Below are 23,974 nucleotides of genomic sequence, written 5' to 3' on the forward strand. Positions count from 1 at the left end.
GGAAGCATAGGTGCTCAGGGAATCACCGACGCAGGAGAAGTAGCAGTGAGTACGTGTCACAAAGATCCCAGCGACTTGGAAGCATTTGATCAGACTCGCAGGCGATTCCCGATGGCGCTCAGAGTTCCTTTCCTAACTTCCCGCTCTGGTTCCTCCCGGGCTCAATCTTGGGTGAGTTAGTTATTAACACTTTCTCTCTGATGAAGGCCTTACACCACTTTTTTTTTTTTTTTTTTTTTAACAATTTGTGGGTTACTAATTCCATAACCTAGAATACTCAAAAGGAAAGAGACTCCCATTACCCAGAGCATTTCCCTCGGTTTCTTTACCGGTACAAGGACAATAAAATCTATGATCAGTGGACTTCTGCTGCCTAAAGGATACACCGCGAAGCCCGCCCCCAGCTGGCCAGCACCTCCACTAGACCAATCCTATCGTTCTGCAGCGCATATGTCATTTCACCTACAGGAATATATTTAATTATCAGAGTGGGAAGATACACGAAAATATAAGCTCCCTGAGGCCAGCGGGTTTGTCTTGCTTTGTTCAGGGTGTAATCCCAATACCTATAACAAGACTTGACACATGGGAGGGGCTTACTAAATAAATATCAGCTGCTTGAATAAACAACTAGTGAATAACTATGAGCTACACGGGGAAAGTACAATGCTTGTCCATTTCTTCTGCGTGAAAAAAACAACCGGTCAAAGGGATGAAGAGACCTGGCCATGGCAATGCCTGTAACTGAACACAGGGTCTCTAGATTCCAAATCCTTTAAACTATCACCTCTGTCACCATGGGCACAGGTACCCTCTTACGATAGAGAAGGCCAAGGGAAATGAAGCCACACACAATCATAGAGCATCTTCCCGGAGCAAGATTTACACTAAGTTACTTTAGGAGAAAATATTACCCATACATACACGTACAGGTATCTGGAATAATAAAAGTGTAATATGCTAATTAGACTGGATGTCCTTCCAATGACCTTCCAGACGAAGCCAGGGCTGCGAGGGAAGCCTGGGTCCCAGGTGCCAGAGGGAAGCCGGTGCCGACAGCCGGGGGAAGGAAGGCCTACTCTTGCATGAATTTCATGCATCGGGCCTCTAGTATACAATAACGTCAACCGCGGAGCAGGCTTAGAGAACTTACATTAATTTCAAAGATAAAACATGGATCTAAGCACACCTCCGACATCTGCAAACAGCTGCTTGGAGTTGGTCTGAGTGTCCCTGTTCCTGCCCCCGTGGCCCTCCAGGCACTTCAGTGGTAAAGTGAGAGAAGCGGGCAGCACCAGGCCAGGGCCAGGGCTCCCAGTCCCAGCACAGCTGGGGCTCAGACTCCGCTCCGAGTCCCCCGCGCGGCTGGGCGGCAGAGCTTGCTGCTGATCCGCCTGAACAGCTGCCTCCAACCCCTGCCTCCTCTCCCCTGGGTCCAGCCTGGGTCTGCTTCCCTCCCAGCCAACAGGACCACAGCCCATCTTTCCAGCTCCAGACTAGCGTTCCTGGAACTGGGACACGTGTCTGGGGTCAGCCAGCAGGTCTCAGGGTTCCCCTCACACCTGGAAGAGAATCGATGTCCAGATCCCCAGCTTCCAAAGGCTGTCTTCTCTAAAAAGCGATCCATCTGCCTGAGACGGGACAGAAGCTGCCTGTCAACACCTCCCCTCCGCGCAGCCCTCCCCCCACTTTACAAAAGTCCTGCACTTGCTTCACCTTCCTGGATCTTTCCAACCGGCAGGGTGTAAAGGCCTCAGGGTGAGGAGAAGAGGAACCCATAAAATACTCAAATGTGAGGGATGAGTCTCCTATTTGGGTAACAATGGCCTTTGTAAATCAGGTAATTTCCAAGTCCTTGTTTTAAACAGCCTGAAACATAAGCACCATGAGCCCTATGGTCAGAAGTAACACAAAACACTGGGTTTGAACTTATATACTTTTTTTTATTGTTACAGAAAGTATCGCAGAATGATCAGGACACTTTTAAACATAAAAATATGCCAGAAATCGTACAACCTATAAAACCTTGGGGTAAAATTCTGTAGGAGGAAGGGAAATATAAATTTACGGGGAAAAACGAAAGGTGTCAAATTTTTAACTGCTGAAGAATTTATTCGTGCATTTTTTTTAAAAAAAATGATTGATACCGAGAATCAAATATAGGTCCTATTAGAATTTTTAAATTGGTGTAACAATTTAATTTAAAAGGTCAGTATTTACAATAAGCTGCAAATTACATCCTTTCAACCGTTTAAATTTAGGATGAAGACTTTTAGGAAGTAGCTTAACAGTGTGCTTGGGGAATAGAGTTTTACAGGATCTGGAGGAGCACGGGGAGCAAGTCGGCTGGAAGAACACTCCTCCAGCCCAAGCCTCTCAGAAGAAATACGGAAGGGACAGAGAAGGGAGGTTTCCCACCTACGCAGTTCTGAGCATTTGCTGACCCTGGTCCTACAGCCAAGCTCCTAAGACTGGCGATCACTTAAATATCTGCTCTTCATGGCATCGCTGGCCGGGGCCAGCCCCTGGCTGCTGAGCTGTGTCTCACTCCTCACCAGAATCACTAGAGTCCTTTTCTCTGAGTTCTTGAGATAGCTTCACGAGGCAATATCCATCAAAGCTCCCTCATTTTGTATTGATCTTATCAGACGATGACAAGTTTCGCCACTGAGGACGTAACAGCGAATGCAGCTATCTGAGTGGCACTGCATGACTGACAGGCATGATGCACAGACTGGAGGCGTGTTACTTAGTATGTAGTTAATAGTCTAAGTGTGGCAAATGTATGGAGGAATGACCTCGACACACGGACATACCCTAGGCCTCAGCCTCCACTTCTTTCCTTCTGTCTTTGATTTCATACTCTCTTCCTTCCCAGGGCCCCTTCCCTCTCTCCAGCCACTCCTTTTGGAAGCAGAGAGTTGTCTACACATGATGGATGGGGCCAGCACTTAATTCGGTGTCTACACTGTTTTAAAAATATTGACTTTCCGGGCCTCGGGCTCTGCGAGAGACAGTGGGGCTATTTAGAGCAGATGGGAGCCCTCCTCTAAACCTGCTCCCCGTTCGTCTGTGGAGGTAGGATTCTGAGCTGAACGGCCTGTCTTGAGTCCAGAGGCCAGCTGGAATCCCGCGTCAACATTTCCCAGGTATGTCACTCCTCTGAATCTCGGGTTCTCACAGTCTTTAAAATCGGGTTGCCGAGGACTTCAGACAATACACATCAAGCACCTAGAAATGTACCCCCACACAGTAGGCATTCTAGAGTCAACAGTTATAATGTCAGATGTTTAACGTTCTTTAATGATTGCCTAAAAATTAGCCAATAGTTTCCTCTTGGCAAAATGTCAACTAGTGCCATGTTTTTCAATTTCTTCCTAGTGTCTAAATACAAGTGATTGGAAAATGACTACCTTTCTCGTCTAAGTATAGGGTGTGTGTGTGTGTGTGTGTGTGTGTAGGTGTGTGTAAAATGTACCTGCGGTACTAAAACTGGCGAAAGGACAGATGCAGGGCAAGGACCGCATGAAGCGGAAGATTCCCCAAACAGCATCTGTGCATTTACAAATATGGCTGCATGTCCTAAGCATTGTTATGAAGGAAACACGTTTAAAAATAAGCATGGGATCTACGATCGCCTCTTTGAAGTTTATCCAAATGTAATGGGTAAGCTAGCACGTTCCCCCATCAAGCAAGCAAAGTTTTTGTTCAAGATACTTAGCAATTCTTGTGTTGGTGTGAGTGTCACCTTTAGTCTCTCAATCAATGTGACAATGTGTGTGTATCAGCGCCTTGGAAAGGATTCACATGCTTATTCCACAAGGCAGGACTATATCCTAACCCAAACTTAGGGATTCCTGTGCATTAACTGCATCACAACTTATAATCGTGAAGAATACAGCAGCTTGCTGACCACAATAGGGGACTAGGTTGCATGGTATAGTCATCCCCCTGGATATTACGCAGCTATGAAAAACAAAAGGAAAAAATGTTTAAATAAGACATTTAAGCGACAGAAGCAAGGCATAAAGCAGTATTTCGTGCTGATTCCAAAGCTGCGTGCGCCACTGTGATTCTCAAGCAGTAATAAGAAACTCACAATAAAGAACTGGAACTCCACACGGCGATCACAATCCGCTCCCCAGCTTGAAAGGGCACAGTGTTGGGCTGGCTACCCACGTCCAGATTTTAAAAGGCAGTGTGGGATGAGCACACTGCTGATTCAGAGCCTTTTTCTGAATGGCGGGGACGGAGAGTGGAGAAGAGAGCGGAAAGTTATGCTGGCAGCTGTCCGCAGCCTCCCGAAACTTTCCGTTTCATGGGGCCTTTGGGAGACTTTCCCACCCCACGCCCCAGTGCTCTGCCTCACTAAGAAGTTTCGGGGGAGTGTCAGAGCTGAGACAAGGCTGGAAAAGGTGAGCAGGACTCACAGACTCCCACTCTTCACAATTTTGCACAGGGAAAGAGGAAATGAAACACTGAGCGTGCGTATACACACACACACACACACACACACACACACACACACACACATGATCCAGACCTGCAGATAAATACCTAAAGCACACAACCCTTTCCCACCCCCACTCTATGCAGAAATATCTGAACAACACCGCCCGTCCCTTCCCGGGGGGACCTGTACTTCATTATAGTTTTAAAACTCCCACTTCACTCCCCAAGCCCACCAGGACCACCGCCAACCCAGCAGGGCCAGCAAGCAGGCCCAGGCTGTCGTCCAGCTTCCTGAACTTTTCCTCCAGTTACTTTCCACATCAGAGCTTCAAAGGTCTCACCTAACCCCACAGATGAGGAGCAGGAGAAAAGGGCGTCTGCCCATTCACTCGCCTCCTGTTACACACTCGGGGACGCCAGAGGAGAGAGAGCCACCCAGCTCCTGGAGACGGGAGATGACACCTTCCTGCTCAGAGCTCCTCTAGCCTGGCCCGCGTGACCTCCCACAGCAGCCCGGGCCCAGGTGCTCCCGGCTGCCCCCACCGCGGGGCGGGCTTCCCGCTGCAAACAGCCCGCAAGGGTATGGAGCCAAAGTCAACCGCAGTCATTGTGAACACGCAGGAGGAGACAAGACTCACCTCATGGGCCCCTCGCAGGCCACTGCTCTCCAGCGGAGGTGCCGGCTTGCTTGCCCGCATGCACATCCAGCTACTGGTTTGCAGATGCCACTGCAGACCAACAGCTGGCGGGGTGGGGGGTGGGGGGTGCAGGGGGGAGCTGTCTGCTTAGTTGCCCGCGGTCAGTTTAAAGAAATACCTACACGCGTTGCTTAGTTCCTAGCTCAGGTGCCATCTATACAGGTTCCGGTGACTTAAATAATTATTTCCAGGCTGGAAACGCGCTAATCATTAGCCCGAAGCATACCGTCACTTCTGCCGAAAACATTTCCTACCCCCGGCGCGAAATGACTTCCAATGCGGCCCAACAGAACAGCCAGGCGGCAATGAAAGGTCTCTGAGAAGTGGGATCCCTTCCATGGGTCACCCCGGAGCCTTTGCCCCTTAAATCTGCTGCTCCTTGTGGGGGGGAGGGGGAGAGAGCACCCCAAATACGGACGACCCCGAAGCACGAATATTTGGTAAGAAAGTTGCCTAAGAGACCTGGTCCGGGTTCCCCGGTGGAGGAATTGTTGCAGGCGGCCGGCAGGGACGGCTCGCTCGCCTCCAGGGTGACCGTGTGCGGAGGCTTCCCGCTGCCGGCTTTTTCGTTGCCCGGCAAGGGCTCCGCTGCCCCGTCTCCCGGCGGCTGGGGGACCGGGAGCGCCGCGCCAGCGCTGCGGCACCGCCGGGCCAGCTCCAGCGCCGGGCGGGCAGCCCCCTCCGCCCCGGGCCCCCTCCCGGCCCCGCGCCCCCGCCCCGCGCCCCGGCGGCACTCACCGCTGTCCAGCCGCGCGATCTGGGGCAGCCGGTAGGTGCTGACCAGCAGGTCGAGCGGCACGGCCACCGAGCTCCACTTCACATCCTGGAGGCTGCAGCCCAGCGCGGGCGCCGGGTCCATCTTCCCCGCCTCCTGCCCCGCGCGCCCGCCGCCACCCGCGCCGCCGCTGGCGCTCGAGGTCTGGGCGCGGAGGCGCCGGGCACCGCGGCCGCTGGCACCGGGGCGGCGGGAAGGAGGGGCTCAGCGGCCGCGGCGGGGCATGGCGGGGCGCCCCGCGCGCCCTCGAGCCCCGAGATCCCTGGCGGCTGCCCCGCGGCGGGCGGCGATGGCCGAGGTGGCCGCGGCGGCGCGCGCTCCGCCTCCTCCGGCCCCGGGTCTGCGGCTGCGGCGGCCGCCGGCTCGCCTCCTCCTCGGCCCCCGCCTTCCCTCCGCCTCGAGCGAGTGAGGAGGAGCCGAGGGTCCGAGAAGCGCCATAGCAGCGCTCCCAGCACCGACTGATCGCCAAGGTGCGAGCAACGCCTGCGCGGCCCAGACGCCGCCTCCGCGCCCGCCTCCCCGCCCCGCCCCCCGGCCCCGCCTCCCGGCCGCCCCGCCTCCCGGCCCGGCCCGGCGGGCGCTCCGCAAGCTGGGCTCTCGCTCCCCCGTCCGGCCGCTCGGGGCCCTGCAGCCTCTGGGTGCGCCGCGCGCCCCGCTCCTCCCGGAGCCGCAGGAGCGAGGCTCAGGGGTCACCGAGTCCCGGCGCCGGGCGCCCCGCTCCTGGAGTCGCGAAGGCGGGGCCGAAAGGGACCGACTGGGATGCTCACCTCCTGAGAGGCCGCCGGGGCCAGCGTGCAGCAGCCCTCCCGTCCCCCACCCTGCAGCTCTGCACCCCGGTGAGAGTGCATCCGGCCAAGTGATGGGCTGCTGCGAGGATGAAAGAGGCCGAGGCCGGGAGGGAGGAGATGAAGGAGCGGTACCCACCTAGGGGAGGGTGACCCTCCTGTTGGTACCTCCCTTGTCTGAGCCAGCTCCTGGGGACAAGGGCAGGAGGCGCCCCGGGAAAGGGCAGAGAGGGAGCCCCCGGGGCCAGCGGTGGTCACACCCTTTCCCCACTCACTCCTCCTCCCATCTTTTCTTTTTATATATATTGTTATTCATTTCCGAGAGGAAGGGAGAGGGAGAGAGAGAGAGAAACAGCAATGATGAGAGAGAATCACTGATCAGCTGCCTCCTGCAGGCCCCGCACTGGGATGGAGCCCAGAACCTGGCATGGGCCCTGACCAGGAATCGAACCCTGACCTCCTGGTTCATAGGTAGATGCTCAACCACTGAGCCACCCCAGCCGGGCCGAAATTTTCTTGATACGTGGACCAAGACACTAGGCAGTCTGGCAGTATTACACAACTCGTAGACGGCCATGCTGGGACTCACACCCACAGTTCGCTTTCTGTGACCAATCATTCTCTGTTTCCGTCGACGTTGAACATGGTCTGCTCACTTCCGTCAGAGCTCACACTGCAAAGGACAGCTCACCGGACAGTTCCTTCCAGCACACCCTGACTTTGGTGTGCTAATTTTTTGTTTAATGTTATCTTACACTCGCAAAGGTGAGTGGCTGCCGGTGAACGGGTTGCGCATCCATTCTTCCTATTTTTCAACGTGTATTCAGGGTTCGGGGTCCAACAGGACACATCGAGCCCCTGTATTGCCTGCCCCAGGGGACTTGCCATTCTGCAGCCGCTCAGGGGGCTCACTGAAGAGCCCGCTCCCATTACCAATGGAAGAAGAACACGCCCACCTGTCTGGTCCTCTCGCTTTGAAACATTGGAGATAATTTTCACAAAATTCTTTTGCTGAAAGTGTCGACCTCTGTGTCACGTTATTTTTTGGGAAAAAAATTTAGTACATATTTTACTCAGACTCATCTATAATTATAAAAGCATAATATGCTAATTAGACCAGGCAACCTTCCAGACGACCTTCCAGATGAAGCTGTGGCTGCAGGGGCCAAGCCCCTTGCACGAATTTCATGCATCGAGCCTCTAGTAGTTCCATAAAGTTGAGATTTGCTCACCTAAATTTTTAAAAAAAAACCATAAGGAGCTAAACTCCAGCTAATTTTCATTCTATCTAAATAATTCATCATTTCTGGAAATAAAACTCAGACTCCAAAAACAATGTAGGAAACATTTTAAACTAAACAGGGTCAGGGGGCCTTCAATCAGTAAGTAGATCCTAAAACCTTATGTGGTAGATTGATTTAAAAAAATAATTTTCTGCTATTATTAAATCTTTAAAAGCTTCAGGGAATAGAAGTAGTTCCCTATCACAGAAAGATTGGTGACTATTGGCCTACAGACAAGATAAAAAGTATAAGTATTCATGCAACCAACTTTTTAAACCAATAGCGGATTTACATTAACTTTGCTCTTATTGCTGACCTGGCCGAAAAGGTTACATTTTAATTCTGAGTATTAAAGGGAAGAAATTTTAATGAGATACAGATTCTTATATAAATCTCATGTTCTGATGGAACTCTACAGAAAGATCTTAATTGTGAGATGGAGAGGGTTCGGTTAAACTGTAAAAAACATCAGCAGAGAAGGGGAATTTTTTGGTCTGGTTGTATGCTGATGGAATGATGTGGGTGAGCCCAGGGGTGAATGAGGCATATGATACTATGGGCCTCATGAGGGGCCCTTCCCAACCTCCTGACTGTGAAACTACTGTTTCCACACACACAACTTGTTGGTTTTCTGCATTATCAGCTTTGCAAGATAAAAATATTACATGTTGGTTTTCCTCATATCAGAGTGTCCAAGGTCACATCATGTGCTAGTGGTCAAGTGTTATAGCAAAGTTCACAACCCCGTTGTTTTTTGGGTCTTTAAATTCCTTTCCCTTTCAAGGAATTGCCACACTGTTGCCAGAACTCACCTTAAAGTCACTCCCTGGCTAGAACCTAGCACAGTGTTCTTATCCTCCTTGTCTGTAGAATAATGCCATGCTCTCTCCCCACAAAGATATTGGACACTAATAACTATTTATTAATATTAGCTATGATTTTGGCACTAATAAAAACAAAATTATTTTCTACCTGTGCTATCACATAAAATAGATAAATGTATTTTTAAAAATATTTTATTGATTTTTTACAGAGAGGAAGGGAGAGGGAAAGAGAGTTAGAAAAATCGATGAGAGAGAAACATCCATCAACTGCCTCCTGCACACCCCCTACTGGAGATGTGCCTGCAACCAAGGCACATGCCCTTGACCGGAATCAAACCCGGGACCCTACAGTCCACAAGCTGAGCTCTATCCACTGAGCCAAACCAGTTAGGGCGAAATGTATTTTTTTAAAATTCTAAATTATGTCATGAACCATAGACTGTTCTAGGTGGGAAGCATGTCAGCTTGTCTACTTCATAAGAACAGGTAATAAGTCATAGTGCAATGAGCACAAATAAGGGGGGGGGGGGGCACGTACAATGGTAACACAGGAGGAGTGGCAGCTCCTTGAAGGACACAGTGCCAGGAGGGGGAGCAGAATAGGAGTTTCCCAGCAAGACAAAGGCAGTCCACGCCGAGAGAGCGCCCCCTTCACCCAGAGCAGCTACAGGTATGACTGCTAGACCCTAGACCAGTGGTTGGCAAACTCATTAGTCAACAGAGCCAAATATCAACAGTACAGCGATTGAAATTTCTTTTGAGAGCCAAATTTTTTAAACTTACACTATATAGGTAGGTACATTGTTATTAACTTAATTAGGGTACTCCTAAGGCTTAGGAAGAGCCACACTCAAGGGGCCAAAGAGCCGCATGTGGCTCTCGAGCCGCAGTTTGCTGACCACGGTCCTAGACTATGAGAAGGTAGGCAACCGAAATGAACTGGGAGGCAGAGCCAGGCACACGGGAAAGGGCCTCTTATTAAAGAGTTTATGCCATCCCCTCATCTCAAAAACATTTAAAAGTTCCCCCAAATGGTGTTTTATAATGTCTACTTTATAAAATTTTTATTAAAATATGAAAAAACCCAAAGAGAAAACAAAAGACCTATAATCCCATCATGTAAAGTCCTATCTACTATTTTAAAATAGTTTATCATTAAATATCATCTGTTCCTGTAGTACCTTTTTCTTTCCTTACCGTGTACTTCAGGGTCACACCTGAACTGAGTGCTGTCAATCTTCCCAAGGATTCAAGTCATTGCTCACATATTTTTTGAATGGATAAGAGTGGAAATGAATTCACTAAAAGGAGAAAAAGAGATACAATATTAATATAAACTTTGCTCTTTACTTTCTTTACTCTAGTGTTATAATTGCTTTGCATTTGCCATTTAAAAAGAATCTAGCCCTGCCAGTGTGACTCAGTGGTTGAGTGTCCACCTATGAACCGGGAGGTCACAGTTCAATTCCAGGTCAAGGCACATGCCCAGGTTGCAGGTTCAGTCCCCAGTAGGGGCCGTGCAGGAGGCAGCCAATCAATGTTTCCTTTTTAAAAAAACATATTTTATTGATTTTTTGCAGAGAGGAAGGGAGAGGGAGAGAGAGTTAGAAACATCGATTCAGCTGCCTCCTGCACACTCCCTACTGGGCATGTGCCCACAACCAAGGTACATGCCCTTGACTGGAATTGAACCTGGGACCCTTCAGTCCGCAGGCCGACACTGCATCCGCTGAGCCAAACCAGTCAGGGCAATGTTTCTTTCTCATTGATGCTTCCCTCCCTTTCTCTCTGAGATCAACCTTTAAAAAATAAATATACCAATTTGAAAATATTGACTATGTCTCAATTTATTTGGTACGTATCTAACTTAGGAGTTTTAGCAGGAAAAAAAGAAAATACATATAATGCTTATTGGAACAGCAACCAAACCTACCCCATTGTTGAAGATTTTATCCTGGTAACTTATGCCCTTTCAAAAGAGCACCATATTGTAGTCTATTTTTCAATTCATTTAAATTTTAAATGTACTCTGATTAATTGCTGTATAAATATTCATAGCTCACTTCCCACTCTTTGTTCATGTATCATCTATCTATCTATCTATCTATCTATCTATCTATCTATCTACTCATTCAATAAATATTTACTGAATACTATGTGCCAGGTACCATTCAAGCCAATAGGGCTGGAAAGATGAGTTCTTGCTCTTAAGCCTTAATCTAGTGGGAACTCCAGAAACACAGTCAAGAAAGGTAATTATTACAAGCCAGTGTGGTAAGGGTTGAAGATATGTGGTGATATTTTGAGACTGCAAAGGGAGCCTCTTACTTGGCAAGAAATTGAATGAGAACATTATAGACATCTTTGGAAAGATGGACAAGTAGAGAAGCATACAATAGAACAAGTTTGCCAAGACAGGACGCGGGGAGAAACCTAGGAGATGAACACAAGGGAAAGGAACGTGTAAGGATCAATGTGAAGTCAAGAAGCAACATATCCCACAGGAAGAGTTATAATGAGCTTGGCTTTGCTGACTTTTGAGATTTGAGGTAGGGTCTGGCTGAGAGGAGGCTGGAGGGTTAGACAGGATTTAGGTCATGGAGAGATTTAACCATCCTATGAAAGAAACCGAACTCGATCTTAAAGGACTTGTACTAAATGACCTGTGACAGTAGTGATGGGAGCCACTGGGGAGTCTTAAGCAGGAATCTGTTAGTCGTGTTTGAATTTTGAAAAAAAAAAAAAGTTTTGGAAAAAGTGCCCAAGAGAAATTTGAAGAGGTTACGACTGAAGAGACAAAAGACAAGCAGGAGGCAGTAGAAGAAGCTGGCGATAGGTGATCAGGGCTGAGCCAGGACATTGTATTTCCAGAGGTAAAAATAAGGGACAGATAGAAGATATTTATTAAAGAGGCAGAATTCTCAGAACTTGTTTATTACTTCACTTCATGGAGTAAAACAACTCTCCAAAAATAATCATGAATCCATTGGACACCAAGCAGATCTAAAGGTAGAACCCAGTCTGGTAAGCGTATGGTTAGTGCCTAGGGACAATTATGAGGAGCCAACAAGAAGTTTAAAATAAGAGTGCAATACTGCCCGGCTGGCATAGCTCGGTGGTTGAGCACCAACCTATGAACCAGGAGGTCACGGTTCCATTCCTGGGCAGGACACATGCCCAGGTGGTAGGCTGGATCCCCAGTGTGGGGCATGCAGGAGGCAGCCAATCAATGACTCTCTCTCCCCCTCTCCCTTCCTCTCTGAAATCAATAAAAATATATTTTAAAGAGTGCAATATTGAACTATCCAGTCAACTGGTCCGAGTGGAGATAAAGCAGACACCCAGAAGAGACAAAGTCTTTATTGACAATATCAACACTTAACAGATTCTAGCCGCAGCGTTGATATCAGGCTGGTGTTATTAGAAAAGACTTTCTTTGCTCTGATGACATGCCGCGAGGGCCTGGGAATGATGATTCCTTTAACAGTTAGGGGGAAAGGGACCAGTGACTATGTCAGGGGAAGAGAAAGGTTTTGTTCCTCTTGGCCCATGGGGTGACATGAACTTCATGTTCGCATCGGTTCTTGTCCGCCAAGTCCCTCGGGCCCTCGGAGTGGCCCTGTGGCTGCTGTGCACACAGTGGTTTTGTGTTATAGCGAAGACACCCTGAGATTAGGAGCCAAATCTTTACCACGCAAAGCTGACCTCCCTGTTCCCCAGAAGGAGACAGTACTTTCATGACGCTGAGCCTTCCCCAACCGGCCCTCTGCTCCCAAGGGAGACAGGATCTCCGCCTCCTACGGCTGTTCACTGTGCCAGCACCCTCGAAACGATGGTCCAGAACAAAGGCTGCCCCTGTCGCCGCTCCCCACATGTGCAGGCGCGCTAGCGACGCGAGAGGACTCCTCTCCCTGTGGACACACTTGACGCCGTATATGTTTTTACTTCCAAGCTAGTGCCTTGCATGTGACAGGTGCTAATAAATATTTGTTGAAATGATGATTTAGAAGCCACATCCACAGCAGGGGCAGTTTAGAAGACACTCCCTAGAATTATTGATAATAAGCCCGCACAAAGATTGCTTTCAACTCCTGCGCCACGCTTTTTAGATACAGTCTGGTTATAACTGTAACAGCTTTGAGAACACCAATGTGTATTAAACAGTCTTTGCCTCCTGGAGCCTAGAACAGAGCCTCGCACAGAAGCAGAGATAAACACAGGTTTGAGAAATAAACTGAAACCTGTGGCAGATCACAGAGATCCAAAGGGCGCGGGATGAAGTCGCCTGGCCTTCAGCTCCCCCCTATTTCTTGGTACCAACGCCAGCAGATTTTATTCTCTCCCAACCACCTGAAGCCAGGAAGGTGAGAACCCCAGTTCCTACTCAGTGCTGGCAATGTGGCGGATTGCAAGAGCAGACTGCATGTCAAGCGTCTGAGGAAATGGGCTTCCTCATAGCTTGTTGGTAGGAATGTAAATGGCTATAATCTTTACTTACATCTTTGGCCATTTTCCATGTAGCTTTAAGTGCCTACCCAGCAATTCCATTTTGGAGAAACAGCCCTAAATAAATTAACTATAGAAAATAAGTTTTATACAAAAATATATTAAACCTAGAAATGTATTTGAAGATTCTTACTGAACTAAAGGAGGGGTTGTACCATGGACTTTTGCCATGAAGGCGAATCTCTATAGAGACCATGAAAGAAACTGCCAAGTCGTCCCTCCACTCTCCCCCTCACCCTCCCCCCTTCCCCAGAAGTCTTCTTTGCAGTAGTTTGCAGAGGCTCTGGAGCAGGGTGTGACATAACTTTCATGCAGATATTGTACATTAAATATACATACTATTACACTCCATCTTGAATGACAGCAACATCAGCTCTGAGCAGTAGCTGTCAGTCACCCTTGCTGGCGTGCTCTCTGCAAACACGCTCAAGTCCTGTGGTGTCTCTCAGAGGTTTCTGTGTCCGTCGTCCACCCCACTCTGATCCGTTTAGGCTTTTATGAGGCACCGTTGATCACGACTAAAAGCAGCTAAGTGCACTCTTTCCCGGTGCTTAGCAGCTCCCCTGGAAGCCAGCAGACAATAACGAACCCTCAGACCAGATTTAGTGAGTGGGGAGGAGCACGCTATAAAGTTAGGGAAACATGGCCTTTCAAGAGGACAAATGGAGACAAATATTTCCAAGGCAACCTTTAAGTCACGTGGCTGGGAGTGTTTTCCTTTTCAGACGCCTTCGGTAATGAATTCTGAGCTTCTGGTCTTGCAGGAAAAAGTCCTGAATAAAATGGAATCAGCTAGTTGCTTAAATGACAGGAACAGAAATTTGTTTTTTATTTTATTTTTGTATATATATATATATTACCCAAGGTTAGATTTATTGATTTTTTTTTTTTTTTTAGAGTGGGAGAGGGGGAGAAAGAAACATCGATCAGTTGCCTCCCCCATGTGCCCCGACCAAGGATCAAACCCCAAACCAAGGCATGTGCCCTGATTAGTAATCGAACTTGCCACCTTTTGGAGTATGGGATGACACTCCAACCGACTGAGCCACACTGGCCAGGACATAGCAATTTGTCAGTTGCCCATACTAACTATCAGATTGTAAGATGATAGAAAAAAATCTTCTAAATTCTGAGAGAAAAATAAGAGTAAATTCTGCAATGAACCCCTCGCTGTTCATTGTAGAGGGAAGATCCCTCCGGGAGAGAGGAACCGGGTCTGTGTGAGCGTCCTGTGGGTGGGGACAGCTGGGCAGTGCTCTTGCCTTGCCTATGACGGTCACCCACTTGGACATCACAGTCACTAGAGAAGTTTGGGTTGAGTTCTAATGAGACACATTAGTTCTCTCCTTGGATCGGCCCATTATTATTCCCTTGCCACCCAGTAAAATAGTATTGCTCCCTCTACTAATAATTTAACTTTGGGCATAGAATTGCACAACTAGGAACACAGGGATATATCCTTTCAATGCTATTATTTTGAAGGAAACATTGTGTAGCTGCAGGGATGTGTTACCATAGCTGCGTGATCAGGAGGTGTTCCTAGAAATGAAATAAACAGGCAGACATATTTAGACAACATTCTAAGAAATCTATGTTGAGTCATTGCTGTAGGTCTTTGTAGACACCTACCAATTTCCTCTGCCAAACATAATTCATACCCCAGGAGGGATTGTCTAAGAGGAGCTCTGCTTTGTAGCCACAGGTATAGATCAAGAATTCTCTCCTGAGACTTACCCAGGGGGACTTGTAGCGATGATGATGGACTTCGCATTCAGACTTTATGGCAGGGAAGAAACGAGACCTGAGACAAATAATGGGACTATTTGAGCAGACATTAATGAGCCTGAGAAATTAGAACTTCATCACTCATCCCTGGAGACCCAAAATGCAACTAAGATCTACCCGTGAGATGGAGACTAATGGAATTTAAATGATAAAGTTTGGATTCCAATTTGTTTCACGGTGTGTCCAGTGGGACTGTGGGCCCATTCAGTGACTTTCCTCCCAACCTTAGAATATACAGCAGCAATAGGTACTTAATAAATGGCAGAAGCCCCACGTTGATTCCCTGACCCATGGAGTAAGGGCCTTTATGTAAGGGGTAGAGGAAGCCCCTGGAACTGACCTCTCAAAATAGTAAATGTAAAGCGATATTGCATCCCGAGAAAGTTCCGGATATTAGTGACATTATAAAAGACCTGGAAGATGCAGAGGTTGTGATTCCGACTACCTATCATGTATCTCACCTGTGGGCTGGGGCAGAGCAAGGCAGGCTGTGGGAAATGGCAGCAAACTGTTGTCAACTCTAGTACATGATGGGACCTCGCATGGCTGAGCTTCCAAGTATAGTATCTTTACTGGAGCAGATCAACAGATCCCGAGGCACCTCATGTGAAAATACCTTCTTTTCTATTTCCTTCAGTGAGCGACCCCGGAAACAGCTTGTGTTCACACAGCAGGGCAGCCATGTGCCGTTGCCATCTTGCTCCCGGGGCCACAAATCCAGGCCTCCAGGAAGCACACTCGAAGGATTTGGGTGTTTAAAATGTTCATTAGGAACCAACGCCTATCAAAGGAACAAGACATATGCTTGCCAAAGGGTGAGAGAGACACTCTGTAAATTCAAGGGCCAAAGTATTGGTGAAGTGTTTAGGGGACCGACGGTCTAAAGCACATGGGCCCTAGCTGGTTTGGCTCAGTGGATCAAAGGGTCCCTGGTTCAATTCTGGTCAAGGGCACATAGCTCATGCAGGAGGCAACCAATCGATGTGTTTCTCTCACATCAATGTTTCTCTCAGTCTTTCCCTCTCTCTTCCACTCTAAAAATCAATGGAAAAATATCCTGGGGTGAGAATTAAAATAATAATAATAATAAAGCATATTGGGACCTACCTCCTGAAGTGAGAGAGAAGCTGTTGTACCTTTTATCATCACTAGAGGCTGAGTGTGCGAAATCGTGCGAGGCCCCAGACCTGCCGCACCTGTGGGACCCTGGACCCACTACGCTGTGAGACCGAGACTCAGCACGCTGCGAGACCCATCAATGCGCCTCCTGGTGACCTGTCGTTTGGTCATTAAGGCGTTACGGCATTACGGCCACTGGCCTTTTATAATATAGTTGCTTTGTACTCCTTTTTGGGTTTTTGAGGCATGCTGTATCAACATATACCACAATCAGGCATGCTGTATCAACCCATTTTCGGGGTGACTCCACAAGCTGACAGTTTTTTTTTTTTTTAAATATATTTTATTGATTTCCTACAGAGAAGAAGGGAGAGGGATAGAGAGCTAGAAACATCGATGAGAGAGAAACATCAATCAGCTGCCTCCTGCACGCCCCCAGTGAGGATGTGCCCGCAACCAAGGCACATGCCCTTGACCGGAATCGAACCTGGGACCCCTGAGTCCGCAGGCCAATGCTCTATCCACCGAGCCAAACTGGTTCGGCCACAAGCTGACAGTTTTTAGTGGGACCTGAAACAGGAAAGAGTCTGAAACAGTTCAGGCTGGAGTTTGGCCATTTTGCCACATGGACCCTGTGACCGAGCAAAACCCATGGTCTGCCCTATGTGTTGATGGCGGGTGGCGATGACACACAGCATCTGGCAAGCTCCAGCAGGAGGGTCACAGCAGACACTCTGGAGTTTGGAATAAGGCTCTGTCCTTTTCTGCCAACAACTACTCATTGCAAAGAAGATTCTGACTGGCTTCTGGGCCAGGGACAAATTCAGTTCTTGACCATAGGGTGTCCAAATTGCCAAACTTGTGCTTTCTGACTCACTGAGCCATGAAATTGGATGTCCACAGCGCATTCCATTATAAAATGGAAGTAGCATCTATCAGGGTCAGCACATTATATCTCGAAAGGGCCAGATAGTAAATATTTTAGGCTTTGTGGGCCATAAGGTTTCTGTTGCAACCGTTCGACTCTGCTGCTCTGGCTCCAAAGAGGCCATAAGCAATATGTAAATGAATGACTGTGGCTGGGTTCCAATAAAACTTTATTTCTGGATACTGAAATGTGAATTTCATTTCATGTGTCATGATATATTGTTCTTATTTTGTTTTCCCCCCAACCTTTTGAAAATGTAAAAACCATACTTAGCTTGCAAAGAATACAGGCAGCAAAATATTGGTGGGCAGATTTGGCCCATGGGCTTTGATTTGCCAGCGTCTGGAATATATGTAATCAAACCCAAGTAGACCAGTAGGCACAACAGACTGCCTGGGCAGCGCCAGTGGCTCAGGCTCCCGTGATGTTTGCTCCTACAGCTCTTCTCCTCTCCTTCAATCCTCTCTATGATGTGTCAACGGAAGAGACAGAGACGTGGGCTCAGGTTGTGGATGGATGTACATGGTATACTGGTGACGGGAAGACCCGGATGGCAGCTGCCCCACCCTCTCACTAGCAGTCCTCGGCTTTGAGCAGGACATGTGGTCGCCCACCTTGCATGGGGGGAGCAATGGCCAGGGAAATAGCTCAACAGTCACTCCAGAGCAGCTGATAACAGGCCTTTACACTTAGGAACTTGGAAAGCAGCCTATTGGGGTATCGATCACGATGTGAACTTGGGGAGAGGTATGCAGGTGGACTTCAAGGAATGAACAGAGAATGAAGGAATTTGTGTCCCATGTGCATGCCCCTCAGAGTGGAAGAGGCTCTCAATACTCAGGTGGACAAGGTGACTCATTACGTCACTGCCAGCGGGTATCTTTCTCCAGACACCCCAGTACATGTGTACCAGGCTGTGGTGGCAGGGTAGGGGCTGTGTGCAGGCTCACCACTTTTGTCTAACTCTGATCAAAGTTGATCTGCTCCTAGCATTTGCACAGTGGATTAGACTCAGATTGCGGTTAGTGTACTTGTCCATTAATGGTTAGCAAGGGATGGCACAGTGGCTCACCTGGGTGACAGCATATTCTTTGACACTAAAATTATATAGCAGCAACTCTATATCCTTCAAATGACCATCGGCAATTATCCTTCCCAGTATGTTAACCCATTTGTACCTACTGGTCTACTGGCACAAAGAGCCCAAAGTGACAAGTGCCGGCAGTGGCTTTATATTTAATGGGACTCTTCATGTGTACCCCGATGAAAGCACACCCCCTTTGAGAACCAGAATCTCTAGACACAGAGCCTATCTTGGTCCGTTTGGGCTGCCATGACAAAATACCATAGACTGGGTGACTTCCAAACAACAGAAATGCATTTTGGGAAGTTGGAAGTTCAAGATGATGGAGTCTGCATGGTTGGGTGAGGGCTCTCATTCAGGTCATGGACTTCTTGTATCTTCACAGAAGATGGGCAAGGGGGCTCTCTGGAGTCTCTTTTATAAGGGTATTAATCTCATTCATGAGAGCATCCTCGTGACCTACTCATCTCCTATAGCCCCACCGTCACATTGGGCATCAGGATTTGAACATACAAATTTTGGGGAAGCACACGCATGCAGACCATAGCAGAGCCTAAGGGTGCAGAGGTGGGCAGCACATACTCATTAGGAATAACGGTGAACAGGACCACTTCTGTTTTTGCTCCCTGACTCCCTGACCCACATCTTCTACTGGGGAGACAGCATAATATAATGACATTGGTTTGAGGTGCTCACTGCATCCTGAAGAATACTGCATCATCCTGAAAGAACCTTATCTCTAAGATGGTGCCTTAGCCTCACCTTTGAGAGGCCACACTAATGTCTGTTTAGGCTGGCAGGCTCTGGATAATGATGTATGTGATAAGCGCAAGGGAGTCCATGGTCATGTGCTCACTGACCTACCTACCGCCTTGGCCAAAAAATGTCCCTTGACACCAAGTGATGTAAACCAGGACAGGACGAAGATAGGGCTCAGCTCAAGCAGAGAAAATGAATTTGCCCTTCCTCTTGCCTTTTTGTTCTTCTTGTCCTCGATGGATGATGGATTGTATAATGTCAATCAACATCGGGGAGAGCCATCTGCGACACTCGGTTTGCCAATTTCAGTGCTAACCTCTTATAAAAACAGCCTCCCCATCACACCCAGACATAATGTTACACTAGCTGCCTGGGCATCTTTTCGTCCAGTCACATTGACACTAGAATTAGCCATTGCTCCAGGCCATCTAGAGTACGGGTAGCTTCGTGCTCATCGGGTCTGATTACCATGATGTCAGCAATATGGTGGACCCCTGTGATGTTCTCTGGAATGTTCAGATGGTCCAAGTCTACTTGGGTCATGTCATGGTAAAGGGTAGGAGGACTGTAGAACAAGACCACCAATGTAACCTGTCGCCCATCCCAGTGATATCCAAACTGCTCTAATCTTCTTTCTTATGACTATTGAAAGGAATACATTCACTAGTGGATGCCATATCAGAAGCTGAAACTGGAATTACCCCTTGGGTTAGTTTGTGCTAGTCCACTATTATCTGCCCTGATCTATCCATTTTTCCCAAGTGCCGAAGTGGTAAGATAAATGAGGGTATAACGGTTGGACGAATTTTTCCCATTCTCCCCAGGATGTGTCATGATTTTTAGGTTACTCTCTTGGCCAAGGCTAGGGGCCCCCTTATCTTTTTAGCCTCCTCGTGCTGCTGAATTGATAAGGGAGGAGGTTGTTATTGTGTGTGTGTGTGTGTGTGTGTGTGTGTGAGAGAGAGAGAGAGAGAGAGAGAGAGACCAGGTGTCAATGTGGTCAGACAGAGGAGCTGCCACTTACTGTGGAAGCTGAAACAAAAGGCTCCTAGAGCTGGGGGGAAGGAGAGGGCAGGGGGCTCAGAGTGGGAAAGTACTGACTACTGGGTCAGAACAGGAAAAAGTGTTCAGGTCCACGTAAGAAGGAGGCCTTAGCAGAGGCACTTGGACGGTATCTGTCCCGATAAAGAGGCTTCTGAATGGAGGTTCCTGGGAGAGGAGAACAGACGCGTTTAAGAGCATGGCGGGCCCACAGGGGACATGAGTGTGTGACTGTAACTCCCTCCAGAGACTTCAGCGTCCCTCTGGGCCCCAAGTCTGGTGCGGGGAGAGGAGTTCTGCCAGATGCAGTCTTTGAAATGGTCTGTGGATGGACTTGAAAGCTCACACATAGGATTTTGACCCTATACCGCCTGGTTAATTGGTTACTGAAGAAAATTGGGGTGCAGCTATACCATGGGACAGGAGGAGGACTATGTCTGGAACTCAGAGGACTTACTTTCAGGGGATAGGCACTCATTTTTGCTTAGTATTTATTTTCTCGGTAGCCTTATCAGTGGAGAACTGAGACAACTTAATAAAGACAAGACCACCAAAGGCTTGTAGCTACAACAATGGTTTGGGTCACCCTATCAGATAAAGAAGCCCATTCGACTGAGATGCGGGCAGAGTATGGAATAGGTAGTAGAAGAGCGCAATTACTATGACTATTACCAGCTTAGACCACATTCGCACACACATACGAGAGAGAGAGAGAGAGAGAGAGAGAGAGAGAGAGAGAGAGAGAGAGAGAAGCAGCAGTTAGCTTGTGCTATGTAGCTGTTTTCTCCCATTTCTCCCTGCTACCTTATTTGAGAAACACTGGTAGAGGCTAACCTTTTAAGTCAGATGGCAGCATGACAAAATTGATTTCCTCCTGTTGTGACGTAGCTGAAGGGACTCCATGTGTACTGTGGCTGGAGGACATAAATTCTTCAGATGGATGAAGGAGATGAGGAGATACCGAAGGGCAAGAAAAGGTGTGTGGTGCTGGATAGCTTCCATTTGTCCCTCCAGATCCACTGTTCATACTTTCCCACCCCACTCTGCTCCCGGAGGCAGTTCTGTAATGACTTCATCAAAAATCCTTCTTGCTTCTTGTTTCTGATTGGGTTTGGCCAATGAGGAAACCTGGCAGGAGATTGGGGGGTGGGGGAGGGAGGAGAGTGAGGTGAAGGTCGGTATTCTTTCAGCTTTTTCCAGGCTTAGGTTGGCTGTGACCCTGGTCCCAGATTCACTTTGCCTCTCAAGGTCATGGCTCCTCTCAAGGTCATGGCTCCCCTCAAGGTGGTCTCTTTCCCTCAGTACTCCTTTTGAGTGTCCAGCGCCTGCTCTCTCCCCTCATCCTTCAGTTCCAGGCATGGTATCAACTGTATTGTTACTACCCCCTGGGCACTGAGCTGCCCTTTATGTCTTCCCGTGCCCTGCCCATGACTTTGTGTACCCCGCCTTGAATGATCCTAATTAGTGTGTCCCTCCTAATTTATAACCCCTCCCCTTTGCCATTCTAATTCATAACCCCTTCCCTTTAAAAAATTATTCTAAGCCTGGTGTCCTCTAGTCTTAAAACTTTGGAGTCATTCATTTATGATGATCAATTAACAGTGAATATTCTGAGTTGCTATTATTACGACTATTGTGTATCATTGACTAAGGTGCTTCCTGGCCCACCCCCTAAATACACCAGGTGAGGTTTCTGAAGGCAAATTGTAGCTAATCCCTTCTCTCCCTAAAACCCCTAATGGCCTCTGTCACCTGCAGAATGATGTTGACCTGCCTTGGCATGCTCTGTAAGGTGCTGCGCCAGTCTAGTCTGATTCCACTTTCCCCCAGGCGCTGGGCTGCCCAGCCACCCTGAACTTGACCTTCCTCATTGGTGATCCTCAACACGAACAGCTGTGTCTTCTCTTGGCTTTGCAGACTCTTCCTTCTCTTTCAGGATCAGCTCCAGTGCCATCTCCTCTCCACAAACCCCCAGCATGTCCCGCACACGCATCTTTGTTCCCACAGTATTAGTTAAATTTCATTTTAAAATGTAACTCATCATTTAAAAACTGTTCATTTGACTTCTCTCAATAGACGTAGTAATCTTTGAGGGACAGAAGGGTCGCTTTGTCTAAAACATAATAAGACCTTTGTAACTGCTGGTTTAAATACCTGCTTAATATTTTAAAAAATGAGCTGTGAGTTTCTCAATATCTATGGTCAGCCTCTTCTTCGGCTTCTGGGCGGTCAGTCTTCTTCTAAACCATCCTACTTGTGCAGTAAAGTCTTCCCTTCTCCCCTCGAATGCAGTCACTTCCTTCGAGTGTGTACTCTCACTTCTTTCCCAGAGAAAGTCTCCACAGGCGAGGGAGCACATCTTCTCGGGAGTTTCCAGATTATCCTTTTACACAAAGACCTGCAGGAATGACTACTTCTTCATTCCAGCCAAACCCTCGCGAAGTCTCTGAGGAAGTAAATGACCAGGTCGGCATTTTAAGCCACACACTTATTTTAATGCTAGAGGCCCAGTGCACGAGATTCGTGCACTGGGGGCGGGGGTTGTCCTTCAGCCCAGCCTGTGCCCTCTCACAGTCTGGGAGCCTTTGGGGGATGTCCGCAGGCCTAAGCCCGAAGTCAGACACCCTTAGCTCTGCTGTGGAGGCGGGAGAGGCTCCCGCCATGCTGCTGCGCTGGCCAGCCTTGAGCCAGGTTCTGGCTGAGTGGTGCTCCCCATGTGGGAGTGCACTGACCACCAGGGGGCCACTCCTGCATTGAGCGTCTGCCTCCTGGTGGTCAGTGTGTGTTATAGCGACTGGTCATTCTGCTATTTGGTCGATTTGCATATTACCCTTTTATTATATAGGATGCAAACAACTAATTTTATTGAATTCCAGAACCTATAAAAGCTAAACAAGTAGAAATTTGCATATCATCACAGATTTCCTACAAATTAATTTCCTGTGAATTCTTATAAATGGGTCTGCTGCTTTTAAAACCTTTAAACTGGTTAGGAAATAATAGCTGACTTAGGCCAAAATAAAGTTAGGTGGTCAGTGTCATTTGCTAATCTCCTAAGTTATGACACCAAACACACTGATGAAAGCAGCCACAGATCGCTTTAATATTTAGTCAGGTTTTAGTAGCCATGGAGCTAGAGCTAAGGGTCAAATGCTGTGCCCCGACTCTAAATAGAGATTTCAGAATCCTACGATGGGTGGACAGATGCCAAGAGGATGAGTGCATTTTCTCGATCTCTTTTTTACCCCAAAGACGTAAACAGGACCCCCCAAAACAGGAACAGTGTATAATAGCTCTTTATAACAATCTTTTGTTTTTTTTCAATTTTATCTCCAAACAAGCTTCTGAGTTTACCTGTCTTGTGTTTCCATGGACAAAAATTAGGAAAGAAGCCAAGCAGATGACTCATTTCATTAGATGTGACTTAGAGTTTGTAGCTTCACCATAAGATTAATTGGGCTTTCAGTCTAAATCCCTAATGCAAGGGAAGATCTAAGTAAGGGAATATACTTCCATTAGCATCTTTTCTCTTGTTTCCATGTGATTTGAAAAAAAAAAGTGAAGGAGACTGAATTACTTGCTGGAATTCAGGGGGAAAATGTCAATTTAACTCAGTGTAATCATTCAACACGAATTCTGTATTGAGAGAACAACATATTCAATTCTATTCCAATAGAATTAAAGTAATATTTAATTGCTTTCTGAACCTCTTCCAACTTCAATTAGTGTTAGTTTAGTGTGTAACTAACTACATTACCCTAAAATAATTAGGAACGGTGCAGTGTCCTCCATCACTTATGTGATTTGTATCAGCAGCCTTGCTTTGGAAGAATCTTAAATAGGGAAGCAGATGCAGAACCTATTTTCTCAATAGGATCTGGTCTCCATGACACAGACTTAATTGGCAGTAGATTCCTTTTGTCATTTTGGGGGCA

At 47.7% G+C, this 23,974-nt stretch overlaps 1 protein-coding gene across 3 annotated transcripts in view; it reads right to left on the reverse strand.

Moving 5' to 3' along the window:
- Positions 1 to 6,407, reverse strand: part of GAREM1 (GRB2 associated regulator of MAPK1 subtype 1) — a 151,920-nt gene extending 145,513 nt beyond the window's left edge. For all 3 annotated transcript variants that reach the window (XM_036323345.1, XM_036323344.1, XM_036323343.1), the window contains exon 1: positions 5,889 to 6,407. In XM_036323345.1, the coding sequence (XP_036179238.1) occupies positions 5,889 to 6,009 (121 nt within the window). In that variant the 5' untranslated portion in view covers positions 6,010 to 6,407. The remainder of the gene's footprint in view (positions 1 to 5,888) is intronic.
- Between the last annotated feature and the right edge of the window lie 17,567 nt (positions 6,408 to 23,974).

Source organism: Myotis myotis, unplaced genomic scaffold (genome assembly GCF_014108235.1).
Source record: "Myotis myotis isolate mMyoMyo1 unplaced genomic scaffold, mMyoMyo1.p scaffold_m19_p_9, whole genome shotgun sequence".
NCBI classification, from domain to species: Eukaryota; Metazoa; Chordata; class Mammalia; order Chiroptera; family Vespertilionidae; genus Myotis; species Myotis myotis.